We start from the raw sequence: 18,676 nt of genomic DNA on the forward strand, positions 1-18,676 counted from the left end.
AAATTCCAAACCAGACAGCCTAGATATCTATTTCTAGAAATGCTTATTTGAAGGTTGTGAACTTCCTGGCCTCCTCACTTCCCAACCACCCTAGACACTGAGGGACAAGAGACCAACCACCTTTTAACAACAACCTTTTAAAAAAAAGATTCTGGGCAGAATTACTAAAAATAGAACTGTGTTAATGACAATGTAGAACAGTTTGGATGTTACTTTGGGTTGTATCCTGTGTCAGTCCTATGCAGAGCAGGCCCACTGAAATTGATGGGCGCTGTCAAGGATGCGTATGGTTGCTCACGAGTAAACAGCCAGGACTCCGACCTGCCTTTTTATAGGTTTTATTTGGTGCAAACTATGTACAGTGCAGAAGTCCGCCCCCCCCCAATCATAAGAACCTGGACACCCCCAATCTCCTCCTCTTTTCCTTATGTTTGATTCCCATGCGAAAACTAGGCGACGGAAGCTGCATGTCTGTTTCCCTATCGTTCCTGCCTCCCTCCCCCCTTTTGATGGCAGTCCCCTGACAGGCACTATCAACTTAGGTTTGTTAACTTCAATGGGTGTACTCTTAAGTATAAGTTAGCTCTCAATCAATCTCCTTTATTGGCATAGTAAGAGTATGTCGTATACATGGATTGGAAAACAACACAGGTAACAAAACACAGTAGGAGGCACTTTAGGATAAAACTGTCCAGGCGTTGTGAGATACAAAGGTGGCTCTTAGGACCTATGGTGACGTAATTTCATGGCGTCACTCCAAAATCTTGCCGCATTCTCCAAGTCATTCCTACAGTTATTCAACAGATAGGTCACCCTGGAAGATCCCCTCCTTCAATAAGGGGGCCAAATACTAATCATTTATTTTTGCATAAACTGGGCAATGAAATAAAACATGTGTGATACAGCCAGTTTTGTGCCACAAGGGATTTTCAAGAATCTAACATCTTACTAGATGGCAAGATGTGAAATCTTGAGAGGGAAATAGCTCTGCTTAGGTGGGGAGCATAAAGGTAATGTAAATATGGAGGGCCCTGGACAAATGAGGGTAGAATTCCCAACCCCAATGGGGAACAGGTTTTATTGGCTGTACTGCTAAGGGCTTGGAATTCAATCTCTAGGATTCTGCACTTGATTGTCTGGAATGCTTCCAATTATGGGAGCATAAGCAGTGACTCGAGTGATAGGCCACATGTTCTGATTCTGCTTTCAATGCGAGCGAACCATTTGGAGTGGTGGGATTCCACCAGCATATGGAAAGTTAAAGAAGATGGGTCAGACTTCTTTATACGCAAACTCGGCCAAGAGGAGCAAGGCCACCCAGTCATCCTGCTGGTAACTGACGTAACAACACAGGTACTGCTGCAGTGTGTTGTTGGTTCTCTCTGCCTCTCTGTTGGTCTCCGGATGATGAGCTGAAGAGAGGCACAGTTCCATGTCCAGAAGTTGCATGGCCTTCTTACAGAACTGGGAGGTGAATTGGGATCCTCTTTCAGACACAATTCGCTGTGGCAGACTGTGCAGCTTGAAGACATGATCTACGAAGAACTGGGCTGTCTCTTAGGCTGTTGGAAGCCCCTTGCAAGATACAAAATGTGCCATCTTGGTAAACAGGTCCACCATCACCCAGATCACAGTCTGCTGTCACGAGGACGGCAGTTCAGTAATGAAGTCCATGGCTATGGACTCCCAGGGCCCCTGCGATGTAGGCAGGGGTTGCAGTAGCCCCATCAGGGCTTCTTGTGGCCACTTGGCACACTGACAGGTTTTGCAGGCGTGAACCTACTCCTTGACGTCCTCAGGCACCCACGGCCACCAAAACTGCCGCATCTGAGATTGTCAGCTTGCATCAAGGTGCAAGCGGCAGGACACTGGGTCCCAGAGCACGACACGGCTGGCACTCTCCGATGTCATTCTCATAGCCGGAAATATCTGTTCGATAAAATGATTGGAATTGGACAATAAACAGACATAGCCTGGACCGAAGAAGACTAAAGAAAAATCTGCAGAACTGTACAGTTCCTGGTGTTTAAGAGATTCTTCAAAGAGATTCTCATCATGGCGTGTGGATTACGGAGGTGTTTGGTGTGTCTTTTTTCTCTTCTTAACATCTACAGTTGGTTTTCAATGCCAAGCCTCATTAAGAAACTTTAAAAAAAAAAAAGAGTACAGATGGACTTCTATTTATAATTAAGTATTCAATTGCACAGCTTTACTTAGACTTGAAAGACTTGATAAAGATGAATGAAGAAACAAGACAGCGCTTGTTAATAGGACGCAGAACGGAAAAATGAGAATTCCCCCCTTTTTGAGAGAAGCGGGAGATATTTGCTGGCTGACTTTGTAATGATTGGAGATAACAATTTGGGACTACATATAGTGCAGCTGTTTGCAGAAGTTTTTCATTATGAGCGAGAGAGAAGGCTGATGGATGTCTAGCAGCTCCCCTTCTAGGGCCCGGGGGGGGGGATTGTGTGGTCTCTGAGAGGCTGATCAATCGCCAAATGACTTATATCTGTGGAATACAGCTCATTTACATTGCATTATTGCAAACAGTATGCTTAACAATTTACAGTAATAACATAACAATGTGGAAACTACTATGTTATTAAATCTCAAACGAAAAGCTTGGACAACAGCCCGGATTGAAAGATTGGAACGGAGTCAGGGAAAGCTGTGCTAGCAAATAGACAGTTGAAAAAATATATGTTGTTGTTGTTTAGTCGTTTAGTCGTGTCCGACTCTTCGTGACCCCATGGACCAGAGCACGCCAGGCACTCCTGTCTTCCACTGCCTCCCGCAGTTTGGTCAGACTCATGTTTGTCACTTCAAGAACACTGTCCAACCATCTCATCCTCTGTCGTCCCCTTCTCCTTGTGCCCTCCATCTTTCCCAACATCAGGGTCTTTTCCAGGGAATCTTCTCTTCTCATGAGGTGGCCAAAGTATTGGAGCCTCAGCTTCATAATCTGTCCTTCCAGTGACCACTCAGGGCTAATTTCCTTAAGAATGGATGCGTTTGATCTTCTTGCAGTCCATGGGACTCTCAAGAGTCTCCTCCAGCACCATAATTCAAAAGCATCAATTTTAAATAGTTCAGCTGGAATATCATCACTTCCACTGGCCTTGTTATTAGCAGTGCTTTCTAAGGCCCATTTGACTCCACTCTCCAGGATGTCTGGCTCAAGGTCAGCAACCACACTACCTGGGGTGTACAAGACATCCAAATCTTTCTGGTATAATTCCTCTGTGTATTCTTGCCACCTCTTCTTGATGTCTTCTGCTTCTGTTAGGTCCTTTCCACTTTTGTCTTTTATTATGGTAATCTTTGTACGAAATGTTCCTTTCATATCTCCAATTTTCTTGAACAGATCTCTGGTTCTTCCCATTCTATTGCTTTCCTCTATTTCTTTGCATTGTTTGTTTAAGAAGGCGTTCTTGTCTCTCCTTGCTATTTTTTGGAAATCTGCATTCAATTTCCTGTATCTTTCACTATCTCCCTCGCACTTTGCTTGCCTTCTCTCCCCCGCTATTTGTAAGGCCTCGTTGGACAGCCACTTTGCTTTCTTGCATTTCCTTTTCATTGGGATGGTTTTAGTTGCTGCCTCCTGTATAATGTTACGAGCCTCCATCCATAGTTCTTCAGGCACTCTGTCCACCAAATCTAAATCCTTAAACCTGTTCACTTCCACTGTGTATTCATAAGGGATTTGACTTAGATTGTATCTTACCGGCCCCGTGGTTTTTCCTACTTTCTTCAGTTTAAGCTTGAATTTTGCTATAAGAAGCTGATGATCTGAGCCACAGTCAGCTCCAGGTCTTGTTTTTGCTGACTGTATAGAGCTTCTCCATCTTTGGCTGCAGAGAATATAATCAATCTGATTTCGATGCTGCCCATCTGGTGATGTCCACGTGTAGAGTCGTCTCTTGTGTTCTTGGAAAAGCGTGTTTGTGATGACCAGCTTGTTCTCTTGACAGAACTCTATTAGCCTTTGCCCTGCTTCGTTTTGATCTCCAAGGCCAAACTTGCCAGTTGTTCCTTTTATCTCTTGATTCCCTACTTTAGCATTCCAATCCCCTATAATGAGAAGAACATCCTTCTTTGGTGTCACTTCTATAAGGTGTTGTAAGTCTTCATAGAATTGGTCAATTTCAGTTTCTTCAGCACCAGTAGTTGGTGCATAAACTTGGATTACTGTGATGTTAAAAGGTCTGCCTTGGATTCGTATCGAGATCATTCTATCATTTTTGAGATTGCATCCCAGTACAGCTTTTGCCACTCTTTTGTTGACTATGAGGGCCACTCCATTTCTTTTACAGGATTCTTGCCCACAGTAGTAGATATGATGGTCATCCGAACTGAATTTGCCCATTCCCGTCCATTTTAGTTCACTGATGCCCAGGATGTCAATATTTATTCTTGCCATCTCATTTTTGACCACCTCCAACTTACCCAGGTTCATGGTTCTTACATTCCAGGTTCCTATGCAATATTTTTCTTTACAGCATTGGACTTTCCTTTCGCTTCCAGGCATATCCGCAACTGAGCGTCCTTTCGGCTTTGGCCCAGCCGCTTCATCAGCTCTGAATCTACTTGTACTTGTCCTCCGCTCTTCCTCAGTAGCATGCTGGACGCCTTCCGACCTGAGGGGCTCATCTTCCAGCATCATAACTTTTATGTGCCTGTTGTCTTTGTCCATGAAGTTTTCTTGGCAGGGATACTGGAGTGGCTTGCCGGTTCCTGCTCCAGGTGGATCACATTTGGTCAAACCTCTCCACTATGACCTGTCCATCTTGGGTGGCCTTGCACGGCATAGCTCATAGCTTCTCTGAGTTATTCAAGCCCCTTCACCATGGCAAGGCAGTGATCCATGAAGGGGGAAAATATATATATACACAAATAAAGCTGTATCCGACAGATGAAAGGATATATGATTTCTGACATGACTGAGAATCGCAGAGCCAGGGACAGAGAACTTTAAAGCGTTAAGATCAGAAGGCAGGAAATATGAAAACAACGAGAAGAGGCAGGAACAAAGATTTGGAGATATGCTTCAAAGGTCCAGACTATGGAGAGCCCGGGAAAATTAATAATTACAATTTGGACTATAATCGGTCATTTTTTAAAAAAATTAGTTTATTATTTTTAATTGGATTATGATCCGGATATGTTGATTGGCTGTTTTTATTGGAAAACCAATAAAAATGATTTAAAAAAAACCAAAACCTGCCGCATCAAGTGATACAAGGTTTTATGCTGTCCGAAGCGGCCCGTCAGCGAGCTGTCGTGGCACTGACGTAGAACTTGGCCATCTTTCTCTGAAAAAAGCTCCATCCTGGTGCTTCACTCCCTCGGCGCAGCCAAATTGTCTTTGGCGAGAATATCAAAATTTATGCAGAATTCTTTAAAATTCATATCTTCTAACTTGGGGGACCATCCTGCCACATTCCATGATAAGACCTTGCATGTATTGTTGAGGACAGGTTGATTGTGCGGCTGGCCTGCTGAATTGCTTATTGGAGTTATAACTTCATAGTCAGACAAGGCTTGAACTTCATGTGTCCCCCCCCCCAGGTTTGTGTGGCACTGGGTGCTGAAAACTCTATTGAACTGTTCATTACAAGAATCATTATATCAATCCAGTTCTACAATTTGATTTGATTCCCCAACTTTGTCCACAAACACAGACCCGCCTCCTATCAAAGGGTTAGAGAACTCCTTTTTAGTAGTTAGAATTTGGGTTGTTGATTTCAGGTCAGGGAGAGCTAATTCTTCCAGATCAAGAAATCTTCTTTGGAGCCATTCAACAGAGGTTATAGAATAACTTGAAGGGACAGCATAGTTATACTCTCTGATAGGAGGGTGTTCCTTATCAATTTGATTATCTTTGTTTATGGGGGGGGTTCTCCACCTCTTCCCTTTGTTTACCTCTGTGTTGGTTAGACATTATTTCTATAATTTGATCCGTGATTGCATTAGCTTTCTCTGGAGGCCGAAAGTGAATAAGGGTGTATTGTAAGGAAGTCATTCTGCTAATGATTTCTTCCTGTGACTGGTAAGGGAGGGCTAAAAAAGAGTTTAAGTGTCTCTTTTCGTCAAAGGCAAGGGAATCGTCAAACTCATTTTTGGAATGGTGTTCTTCTTGGCTTTTAGCAGGTGCTGAAAAGAGTACGGTAATGTTAGTAGGCAGGGAGCCCCAAAGTGTAGGTGCTGCCATGCTAAAAGATTGATTTCCTTCAACGGCAGAACGAGTATTATGTGACACCTGTATCGGTGTCAGTTCTGCAGACTGAAGCAGTTATATGGGCATATATGGGGTAAGGCCATCTCTCAAGTAAACTGGTTGCAAGCTGTTCAGTGTTTTATATACCAAATGGGCAACCAGTGCAGGTATGTGAGCATAGGTGTTATATGCTGACACGGTCTCATTCCTGTCAGCAACCATGATGCACCATTCTGCACTAACTGCAGCTTCTGGATCAAGCGCAAGGAATGTCACACATAGAGTGCATTGTAGTAATGCAATCTTGAAGCAACCATCCTTTTGCAGGAAGCATGTTCTAACAGGCCCATCTATCTACTCCAGTATGGAGGACCTGACCTGGCATGTGTAACCTGACTTGGTTGGATGAAGCAGATGGGCCTGTCCTTGCCGCTGCTTGTCCACCAGGTTTCTCACAAAATAATAATAATAATAATAATAATAATAAATTGTTGTTGTTATAACCTCTTCTCAGAGTGTCCAGCCAGATGCCCCAGTGGGAAACCCACAAGCAGGACCCAAGCACAAGAGCATCCACGTTCCTGTGGTTTCCAGCAACTGGCAATCAGAAGCATTATTGCTTCAGACTATGAAGGCACACATGTTGAAAACCTCTGATTTTGGGGACTAGCCTAGTCCCCCATGTCCATTGACCACATGCCACTGTGTGGGAGCAAGTTCCATAGTTTTTAACTGTGCACTGTGTCAAGGAGGATCTATTTCATGTGTCATCTGTTTAGGACAGCTTAATCCTACGTAGCAAAACTGAAAAGGAAGAAAAGAATAACCAGAAAAAGGAAATTAAAGCAGCTCACCACTTCATTAGGATGTACCATGAGCAGATAGATCCCAGGGTGTTTCCCAGCCACCTGGTAGGAGCAGTTGATTTCCTCCATTTTACAAAGAGCCTCCACACACAGCTCACCTAACAATTTAAAAAAGAGAACGCCAAATGTTAGGGCTGCTGGAACCACCATAATATGAAGGCAAATGATCCCTGCATAAGGTGAAAGTCATCCTCAAAGAATCATAGAACAGGAACAGTCACTATGCAGATGGTTTTATCCTATAAAGCGTCTTAAGGGAGATACCTGACTCGCCTTTTCATGAAGTTCAGAAAGGAGTGTGTTTAGCTTAGCTTTGTTTTGTTTGCAAAATGAATCACATGGTCAGGCATTTGGGGAAGGGGGCTTTCTTTGTTTTGATCCACTACCTTTTTATTATTAGTGTTTTGTCCCAAAAACAGCAGCTCTGGTCTGTGTGAATACAAGTGATCACTGATGTCTTCCGTTAATCCTGGTGTCCTCTATTAATCCTGCCAATTAATTGTTTTTGAAAGATGCTTCCCCCCGCCCTTCTCACACACAGAACTAAATGCATATTTTATGATGGCACATGTCGCCTACAATTGTTAGAACTGGTTGTGGGATTTTTTTCAACACTTCTTATACCCCTGTATTGCAGACCAACCTTGCTACCCCTTAGATTACAAATGGAGGAAGAGGAAGCAGAGACTGGCAGAATCGCTATAACTGAGTTACTTTTCTCTAGACAAATGGTGAAACTCCAAATGGTGACCTGCTTAGGGAAGCTATTCCTGTCAGTTTAAATAGGCAGGACTTGGTTTGCCCAATACAGTGGTACCTCGGGTTAAAGAAGCTTCAGGTTACAGACGCTTCAGGTTACAGACTCCGCTAACCCAGAAATAGTACCCAGCTCTACTGATACCGAGCTCTACCTCTCTTTTAAAATCAGAACCAGTGAAGGCGGTGAAGGTCCTGTGTGAGTGCCTGGAGGCGGTTGGAGGATGGATGGCGGCTAACAGATTGAGGTTGAATCCTGACAAGACAGAAGTACTGTTTGGGGGGCGGGCAGGTGTGGGGGACTCCCTGGTCCTGAATGGGGTAACTGTGCCCCTGAAGGACCAGGGGCGCAGCCTGGGAGTCATTTTGGACTCACAGCTGTCCATGGAGGCGCAGGTTAATTCTGTGTCCAGGGCGGCTGTCTACCAGCTCCACCTGGTACGCAGGTTGAGACCCTACCTGCCCGTGGACTGTCTCGCCAGAGTGGTGCATGCTCTAGTTATCTCCCGCTTGGACTACTGCAATGCACTCTACGTGGGGCTACCTTTGAAGGTGACCCGGAAACTGCAATTAATCCAGAACGCGGCAGCTAGACTGGTGACTGGGAGTGGCCGCCGGGACCACATAACACCGGTCCTGAGAGATCTGCATTGGCTCCCAGTACGTTTCCGAGCACAATTCAAAGAGTTGTTGCTGACCTTTAAAGCCCTAAACGGCCTCGGTCCAGTATACCTGAAGGAGCGTCTCCACCCCCATCGTTCAGCCCGGACACTGAGATCCAGCGCCGAGGGCCTTCTGGCGGTTCCCTCATTGCGAGAAGTGAGGTTACAGGGAACCAAATAGAGGGCCTTTTCGGTATTGGCGCCCGCCCTGTGGAACGCCCTCCCTTCAGATGTGAAGGAAATAAGCAGCTATCTTCTCTTTAAAAGACATCTGAAGGCAGCCCTGTTTAGGGAAGTTTTTAATATTTAATGCTGTATTGTTTTTAACACTTGATTGGAAGCCGCCCAGAGTGGCTGGGGAAACTCATCCAGATGGGCGGGGTATAAATAATAAGTTATTATTATTATATTATTAGTACCTCGGGTTAAGAACTTTACTTCAGGATAAGAACAGAAATCGCATGCCGGCGGCGCAGCGGCAGTAAAGTAGCGAAAGTAGTGCTTCAGGTTAAGAACAGTTTCAGGTTAAGAACAGACCTCCGGAACGAATTAAGTTCTTAACCCGAGGTACCACTATACATTTTGCTAGCTGAGGAAGAACAGTGGTATAGCACTAAATGACGCTCAGGGTCCCTTCCAACTCTACATTTCTATGATTCTATGAATGCCTATAGATAACACATGAAAGCTTTTTAACAAATATGTGACAAGAAAAGATGTAACCCTAGTGGTTGAATGAACTTGTCTGACTATGAGGCGTGTGTGTATGTGTGTGTGTGTGTGTATGTGTGAATGAATTGGCATTAGCAGCTATATAGAAAGGGACGTTGGAGGCAAAGCTCTGTTAGGAAGAGAAACAGAATTTGTTGCTCTCTTTCTTTCTTTGGCTGGGGTTCTACATTTACCATTCATCTGACAGGCAGAAATTCAGCATGTGTGGAGGATATGAGTCATTGAAATTAATGCGCATTGCTAACTTAGATCTATAAATTTCATTGGGTCTTCCCTATGAGTATGACCAGCATTGGAAATGTAGCTAGATTTTATGCAATAGCCATAAGTCAAAGAAAGCAAAAGATTACACAGCTGCATAAAATGTTATAAACCGCTACAGTTCTTAGTTAAAACTCCTATTCTTTTAAACTTTCATGGTATTTTATTCCTCTAAACACAAATTTTAAGTACATTTAATTAGTATATTGATTGTTAAACCCCATATTTATCATTTTTATTGCTTATGTAGAGAATTATGCAGAAATTCTGGTTTAGTATGCTGGCTGTTTGCCGTAATAACATTGATTGATTGCTTTGAAGTCATTTCATTCTGCATCAGGTAAAGGAATTTTAGCCCCCCCCCCCCCCGTCCCATATTTTGCCCAACCAAAGGTGACAACCCTAGATGAGCAGCAGAATATATATTCTATAAATAAAAATAATACTCCTTTTGTAATAGGTTTTTTTTGGGGGGGGGAAATAGTAAAACAAAAAAACAAATCCCAGTCAACATATCACCTCCAGCTGTATTCTGAGAAGACTTTCCATAGCTGCTTTTATTGAACTACTAATGCAGGGGGAGAACTGGATCATGTTCAGGTGCCACCAGATACTCACTGAGACGTTCATGAAGTAACAGGTAGGGGTACTTCAGCATTTCCAACAATGGCACTCTGAGGTTCTCCTCAAAGTTGGAATCCGTATTATGGCACAGTTGCATTTCCCCATCTTTGTCTACAATGAAGAGGTCACTGTCATCTTCCTCCTGCATTGATTTCTCAAAGTGGGTAATAAGGCGAGTGATTTCAAGCTTGCACAGGATCTGCAATTGGGGGGGGGGAGGAAAACCCTATAAAATTCTAGAACAGAGAGAGCAACTGACTCTGCTGTCCTAAGAAGACACCAGCTGAAAACAACAGAATCTGTAGATTATTATTTATTAAATTTATATCCCCCTCTTCCTCCCAAAAGGAACCCAGGGCACCAAACACACAAGTGATAAAATAATTAAAAGATCTAAAAGCTATTCCAATAGAGATGCAGACTGAGGAAGATCTCTGTTTAAAAACCTTAAATGGTCAAGTGGCAACAACCAGAGAGAACACGTCAGTTTTAAGAAGGAATAAATCAGAATTATTTATATTATATATATATATATATATATATATATATATATATATATATATATATAAAGACACCACAACAGATAAAAAATGACTGCATTCAAGCTTCTTGGCTATAGAAGTATAACTCACAAGGAATTATATAGGATAAAAGAAAGCAAAAGTACATTATGCATAATTAGGTTGTATCCAGGCGTCTTTTAATTTTGTGGCTGCTGTCACCATCTGCAGTGATGGAGCCCAAGAAAGTAAAATCTCTCACTGCCTCCATTTCTTCCCCTTCTATTTGCCAGGAGGTGATGGGACCAGTGGCCATGATCTTCGTTTTTTTGATGTTGAGTTTCAGACCATATTTTGCGCTCTCCTCTTTTACCCTCAATAAAAGGTTCTTTAATTCCTCCTCACTTTCTGCCATCAAGGTTGTGTCATCTGCATATCTGAGGTTGTTGATATTTCTTCCAGCAATCTCATCCAGCCCAGCCTTTCGCATGATGAATTCTGCATATAAGTTAAATAAGCAGGGAGACAATATACAGCCTTGTCGTACTCCTTTCCCAATTTTGAACCAATCAGTTGTTCCATATCCAGTTCTAACTGTAGCTTCTTGTCCCACATAGAGATTTCTCAGCAGACAGATGAGGTGATCAGGCACTCCCATTTCTTTAAGAACTTGCCATAGTTTGCTGTGGTCAACACAGTCAAAGGCTTTTTGCAATTTGGTCTCTGGTTCCTCTGCCCCTTCTAAATCCAGCTTGCACTTCTGGGAGTTCTCGGTCCACATACTGCTTGAGCCTTCCTTGTAGAATTTTAAGCATAACCTTGCTAGCGTGTGAAATGAGTGCAATTGTGCGGTAGTTGGAGCATTCTTTGGCACTGCCCTTCTTTGGGATTGGGATGTAGACTGATCTTCTCCAATCCTCTGGTCACTGATGAGTTTTCCAAACTTGCTGGCATATTGAGTGTAGCACCTTAACAGCATCATCATTTAAAATTTTAAATAGTTCAGCTGGAATACCATCACTTCCACTGGCCTTGTTATTTGCAGTGCTTTCTAAGGCCCACCTGACTTCACTCTACTCAGAGTAGACACATTTAAATTAATGTACACCAGTCATGTTCATAAAGTTCAATGGGTTTACTCTGAGTGGGACTAACATTGGCTACAGCCCAATGAAATTTAGGGGTAAGAAAAATTAAGGAACAGCATCTTCACAGAAAAGAAGAGTACAATAATTAGCCTGTGAATTAAATGTGAAATAAAACTGTCTTAAAGCATATGGTGACATGCATTGATTAGAGCAGGCAAATTTAGTTATTGCTGAGACAATTCTGCTCCTGGCCTTCCTCCTCCACCACCCCCCTAAAAGTATATTAGGTTTCCAAAGGGAGAAAAAGAAAAACAGCTAACTATTCAAAGCAGAAGTTTAAATCAATCCAGCAAAGGAAGCCCAGGGAAAATTAATCCAGTTAATACATTAGAGTAAAAAATAGCTTTAAAAGTGAAAATAGTTTTGTCTGAGCATCACCAGAGAACAAAGGAAACAAAATGAAATCAAAAAACAAAATTAACCTGACTTCTGTAATGAGAAAAGAGACACTGAAAAAAAAATGAAATACAACTGTTCCTAAGCCAATCCCCAACACAGGATGGCAGCTCAAAAGTTAGACTGAGCAACAAAATAATGAAGGGATGGGTGTTTGAAATCATTAAATTCTATCTTCTCTCAAAGAGAAGGCAAAAGCTGGGACTAGAAAGAGGAAATAATGCAGCAGTATACCAGAAAAACTAGAACTAAATACTGGGCCAAAAGTTAAATCAAGTAACAATGCAGAAGTGCAGCAACCAAAAACATTTTCCTACTCTAACATCAAATCCCTGACTGTCTAAAGACTGTCTCTCTGTTTCGGTATTTTGAGGAGGAGACTGGTGATGCTTATCAGGAACACTCTGGGCCCGTGAAGCTGTTGGGAGAAGGAAGCATCTCAGCCTTGTACAGTGGTACCTCGGGTTAAGTACTTCGTTCCAGAGGTCCGTTCTTAACCTGAAACTGGTCTTAACCTGAAGCACCACTTTAGCTAATGGGGCCTCCTGCTGCCGCCACACTGCCAAAGCACAATTTCTGTTCTCATCCTGAAGCAAAGTTCTTAACCTGAAGCACTATTTCTAGGTTAGCGGAGTCAGTAACCTGAAGCGTATGTAACCTGATAGCTGAGGTTGTTGATATTTCTTCCGGCAATCTCATCCAGCCCAGCCTTTCACATGATCATAGAATCATAGAATTGGAAGAGACCACAAGGGCCATCGAGTCCAACCCCCTGCCAAGCAGGAAACACCATCAGAGCACTCCTGACATATGGTTGTCAAGCCTCTGCTTAAAGACCTCCAAAGAAGGAGACTACACCACACTCCTTGGCAGCAAATTCCACTGTCGAACAGCTCTTACTGTCAGGAAGTTCTTCCTAATGTTTAGGTGGAATCTTCTTTCTTGTAGTTTGGATCCATTGCTCCGTGTCCGCTTCTCTGGAGCAGCAGAAAACAACCTTTCTCCCTCCTCTATGTGACATCCTTTTATATATTTGAACATGGCTATCATATCACCCCTTAACCTCCTCTTCTCCAGGCTAAACATGCCCAGCTCCCTTAGCCGTTCCTCATAAGGCATCGTTTCCAGGCCTTTGACCATTTTGGTTGCCCTCCTCTGGACACGTTCCAGTTTGTCAGTGTCCTTCTTGAACTGTGGTGCCCAGAACTGGACACAGTACTCCAGGTGAGGTCTGACCAGAGCAGAATACAGTGGCACTATTACTTCCCTTGATCTAGATGCTATACTCCTATTGATGCAGCCCAGAATTGCATTGGCTTTTTTAGCTGCCGCGTCACACTGTTGGCTCATGTCAAGTTTGTGGTCAACCAAGACTCCTAGATCCTTTTCACATGTACTGCTCTCAAGCCAGGTGTCACCCATCTTGTATTTGTGCCTCTCATTTTTTTTGCCCAAGTGCAATACTTTACATTTCTCCCTGTTAAAATTCATCTTGTTTGTTTTGGCCCAGTTCTCTAATCTGTCAAGGTCGTTTTGAAGTGTGATCCTGTCCTCTGGGGTGTTAGCCACCCCTCCCAGTTTGATGTCATCTGCAAATTTGATCAGGATGCCCTTGAGTCCATCATCCAAGTCGTTGATAAAGATGTTGAATAAGAAAAGGACTTGCAAGGGGAAGAAAAGTACTTGCAGGCAATTTTATTTTTCACACAAGGAAAGACTTATTTACAAAGTGAGTTAAATGCAGAAAATTTACTTTCATAATTGCTGCAGCCAGCTTATAAGTGCAACTTTAAAAAAATGCAGTTGATTGTATCTAGTGTTCTCTGAACTGAAGTCCGATTTAGATTAATGGGCATGACTAATTTAGGCAGATATATATTTCAATGGGTCTACCTGGAAAACATTGTTGGCTAGAACCCAGCAAGCTATATAGCTAATGTGCTTGTGACACACAACTGAAACAATATTAAATGTATGCTATGTTATGTATTAACATTAACAGATTTCTGTCCACTCACAGATCCCTGCCCTCCTTTCACATTGCTGTTCCCTGGTCCAAATCCCTGTGTTTTCCCCTCCATTAAGTTTAAGTGAGCAAGTGCATCACCCCCAGAAAAAGCTACACCACACTTTTATTCTGTGCCAATGGTCAGATCACTTCCTGGTGCAACTGGACTTCTCTGCGACCCTTCCCCTCTGCAGGGAGGTGGGACCAATTTGGATGGTCCGCCCCCACCACTTAATGGATCCAAATGGCTTCCAGTGAGTGGTAGGGGATGTTTTATCCCATGTTGATGGCCTTTCAGCTGATTCCCTGGTGACCCGTTGGAATGCGGAGTTAACCAGGGCTATTGACTGCCTGGCTCCAAAGCGCCCTCTCCGATTGCATGGAGCCCAGACAGCCCTGTGGTTTTCCCCGGTTCTGAGGGCAGTGAAACAATCGTTGAGATGGCTAGAGCGCTGGTGGCGGAAAACTCATTCTGAATCGGATCGGACACAGGTTAGAGCTCAACGTCAAGCCTACCAAGTGGCGACGGCGAAAAGGACCTTCTTCACTACCTCTGCTGCATCTACAGAAAACAGCAGCAGGAGACTCTTTCAGGTGGTTGGCAATCTATTGAAACCACCTTCGTCACCGGGGCCTGGTAGGGACCCCAAGGTCTCCTGCAATGCTTTTGCTAAGTTTTTTGCAGATGAAGTCGCTCAGATTCGGAAGGAGGTAGACTCCACCGTGGGAGCAGGGCCAGGGCGGGAGAGTGCTGGAGTCCTGTCTAGTCATGTTATATGGGATCAATTCCAATCTGTTACCTCCGAGAATGTGGACAGGCTGCTTGGACGAGTGAAACCAACCACCTGACTCCTTTATCCTTGCCCATCCTCCCTAATAAAAGCGAGCCAGGAAGGGCTGGGCGATGGGCTCTGCAGGGTGGTGAATGCTTCTCTCTGTGAGGGAGCCTTCCCAGACCCACTGAAAGAGGCGGTCATTAAACTGCTTCTTAAAAAAACATCTTTAGGCCCAGTCAATATGGCCAACTATCGCCCAGTCTCAAATCTTCCATTCTTGGGCAAGGTGATTGAGCGAGTGGTTGCTGAACAACTCCAAGCACGCCTAGAGGATGCGAACCATTTGGATCCCTTCCAATCGGGATTCAGGCCTCATCATGGGACTGAAACTACCTTGATCGCGCTGGTCGATGATCTCCGGCGGGCTAGGGACAAAGGTGAGAGCTGTTTCCTAGTTCTGCTGGATCTCTCAGCCGCCTTTGTTACCATCGACCATAACATCCTTCTGGACCGTCTAGAGGGGCTGGGAGCTGGGGGCACTGTCATACAGTGGTTCTGCTCCTTTCTCCTGGGCTGTATCCAGAAAGTGGTGATGAACATGAATGTTCAGACCCTTGGGCTCTCACTTGTGGGGTGCCTCAGGGTTCCGTCCTCTCCCCCATGCTTTTTTATATCTATATGAAGCCGCTGAGAGATCATCAGGGGGTTTGGGCTGGGCGTATGCAGTATGCAGTTGATACCCAGCTCTACCTCTCTCTTAAATCAGAACCAGTGAAGGCGGCGAAGGTCCTGTGTGAGTGTCTGGAGGCGGTTGGAGGATGGATGGCGTCTAACAGATTAAGGTTGAATCCTGACAAGACAGAAGTACTGTTTGGAGTGGGCGGGCGGGTGGGGGGGGACTCCCTGGTCCTGAATGGGTTAACTGTGCCCCTGAAGGACCAGGTGTGCAGCCTGGGAGTCATTTTGGACTCACAGCTGTCCATGGAGGCGCAGGTCAATTCTGTGTCCAGAAGGAGCGTCTCCACCCCCATCGTTCAGCCCGGACACTGAGATCCAACGCCAAGGGCCTTCTGGCGGTTCCCTCACTGCAAGAAGTGAGGTTACAGGGAACCAGGCAGAGGGCCTTCTCAGTAGAGGTGCCTGCCCTGTGGAACGCCCTCCCATCAGAGGTCAAGGAAAAGACATCTGAAGGCAGCTCTGTTTAGGGAAGTTTTTAATGTTTAATGCTGTATTGTGTTTTTAATATCCGATTGGGAGCTGCCCCGAGTGGCTGGGGAAACCCAGCCAGATGGGCGGGGTATAAATAATAAATTATTATTATTATTCTAAGTGAGCTGGAACTGCGCAGTGCTTACATTCCTAAGGGCACCTTTACAGATCCAATTTCTTACATATAAACCAGCTTTGTATCACTGGCCCATTTATCCAAGTATTGCCTGCTCTGCTTGACCATCAGCTCTCCAGGGGGCAGTCATGTGGGCTGTCTTTTTTTAATTGGAGATCTTATTTTAAGCCAGTTCTTAGGATCATACACCAGGGTGGCTACCACCCACTTTACAGCCCAAAGCAGATTTCAGCAGGCGGGAGGAAGGTAAGGAAGAGATTTGTTTGGCACCCCCAACATTTTGTTGTTGTTGCGGCTTCAAAGTGCTGCACATCACATAGGGGAGGGGGGAATGAGTCACCTGATGACATCACTGCGACTTCAGGTGAGCAACCCCACCAACCTCTACCACCAGCTGAATCAAGCTACCCACCCCTGAAGCTATCAAATAACTACTGGCCTTCTGCCTGCCCAAATCTGCTATGACTGTCTCTGTCATCAGCCAGCCCCAACACAGCCAGGATATAGTGGGCTATCAATCAAAGCAAATTACCTCATGGAAGGATGGCAACTCATCCTTTGCTTTATGGTACTCATCCACACACTCTATGCAGTAACAGAGGTCATTATTGGCTGAAGCAAATTCATTTGCAGGCAGTGTAGAGGAAGCATAACTTTTTAGCAGGTTGACGACTGAATCATCAGAGGTGCACCAACGACATGCACCCATTCTGCAGATAAACACAAAAATAAAAAAAGAGAAAGAGAAATAAGTATTTGTAATTATTTGAAAACACGAACACAGAAATGTTCTGAGTAAAGTTCAACAACATAGAAAGCTGCTTTATATCGAGCCACACAAAAGAACACAGATGAGCCTGACATATCAGGCCAATCACCCATCTAGTCCAGCACCCTGTTCTCAGTTGCCAACCAGATGTCTGTGGGAGACTGGCAAGCAACACCCAAGCACAACTGCACTCTCCCCTCCTGCTGTTTCCAGAAACTGGCATTCAGAAGTATTATTGCCTCCAACCATGGAGGCAGAGCATAGCTGTCATAGCTAGTAGTCATTGACGGCATTATGCTCCTTGAATTTGCCCAAACCTCTTTTAAAGCCATCTGATTTGGTGGCCATCATTGCCTCCTGTTGGATCGTTGTGCTCCATCTAACACAATATTGTCTGCACTGACTGGCACCAGCTCTCCAGGGTTTCCTACTGAGGACAACACCCAGCCCTACCTGGAGATACTGAGAACTGACTCTGGGACTGTTTAAATTCAAAGCAGATGGTCCACCACTGAGCTACAGCCCTTCCCAAGTTATCTCAGGGAGAAGCTCCCATACACAAACCCATACTTGTACATACAAGAACTACCAATATGGTTTACAACCATAATCCGTTCTGGAGGTCTGGTTGTAAACCAAAACAGGTTCCGGGTTTGACGTGGTTGTAATCCAAAATGGTTGTAATCCAAAGCCGTTGCAATAATAATAATAATAATAATAATAATAATAATAATAATAATAATTTATTTATACCCCGCCCATCTGGCTGGGTTTCCCCAGCCACTCTGGGCGGCTTCCAACAAAGTATTAAAATACAGTGGTCTGTTAAACATCAAAAGCTTCCCTAAAGAGGGCTGCCTTCAGATCTCTTCTAAAAGTCTGGTAGTTGTTTTTTTTGTTAACATCTTGTGGGAGGGCGTTCCACAGGGCGGGTACCACTACCGAGAAAATGAACAAGGAACCTGCCAATGCTTGAAGATAATATATGCACAACCCTCCTATGTTCCCAGGGGAAATTGGGAAGTCTCATACTATAGTTGCACCCAGGAAGATTGTTAACACTTTTTATTATTATTTCTCAAGGCCTTTGAAATGCAGTTTAGGGAAGTTTTAGAGTGAATGCATTAACAGCTATAGCTTCCTGTGGTTCAGTTGATGTCTTCCAGGTTTTTACATGTAGCAGTTTGATGGTTGTTAGCTCCCCAGTTTCCTTTTGGAGAGGAGAAGCAGTTTAGAAATTTGAAGTGATAAATAAATTCCACAAGATCACAAGAAATGGGATGCGCAAACTTCAGCTTTAGCTATGGATCCTTAATACGCAAACTGTTCTCTGCTTCTTGGATAGGCTTGTTTTAAGACAATTCAAAATTTCTCTCTAATAAAATATAAATATTTACCTCAAATACACATTAAAGCAGATAAAGGCTAGTGAAATTTTCACTTTCACTTTTCCCATGTTTGCATTTACTCTTGGCTTAATCACAGATAACTTTCTAGTGACGCCACCCTGTGTCACTTACTTCCTGTTCTTTGTAACCAAATAATAGTAATCATAATTTTATTATTTGTACTCTGCCCATCTGACTCGGTTTCCCCAGCCACTCTAGGCAGCT

General features: G+C 43.9%; 1 protein-coding gene and 1 long non-coding RNA gene across 2 annotated transcripts in view; one reads left to right on the plus strand and one right to left on the minus strand.

The window, feature by feature from the left end:
- LOC310753783 (putative helicase senataxin) overlaps positions 1–18,676 on the minus strand; it is a 215,455-nt gene that overhangs the window by 162,181 nt on the left and 34,598 nt on the right. The window contains exons 2-4 of the mRNA XM_083595121.1: positions 16,827–17,004; positions 10,116–10,320; positions 7,075–7,184 (exon numbers count right to left, since the gene is read on the minus strand). Of these exons, the coding sequence (XP_083451247.1) occupies positions 7,075–7,184; positions 10,116–10,320; positions 16,827–17,003 (492 nt within the window). The 5' untranslated portion in view covers position 17,004. The remainder of the gene's footprint in view (positions 1–7,074; positions 7,185–10,115; positions 10,321–16,826; positions 17,005–18,676) is intronic.
- LOC310753799 overlaps positions 1–18,676 on the plus strand; it is a 272,887-nt gene that overhangs the window by 145,012 nt on the left and 109,199 nt on the right. The window lies entirely within an intron of this gene.

Source organism: Podarcis filfolensis (genome assembly GCF_964270895.1).
Source record: "Podarcis filfolensis genome assembly, chromosome: W".
Classification (NCBI taxonomy): domain Eukaryota; kingdom Metazoa; phylum Chordata; class Lepidosauria; order Squamata; family Lacertidae; genus Podarcis; species Podarcis filfolensis.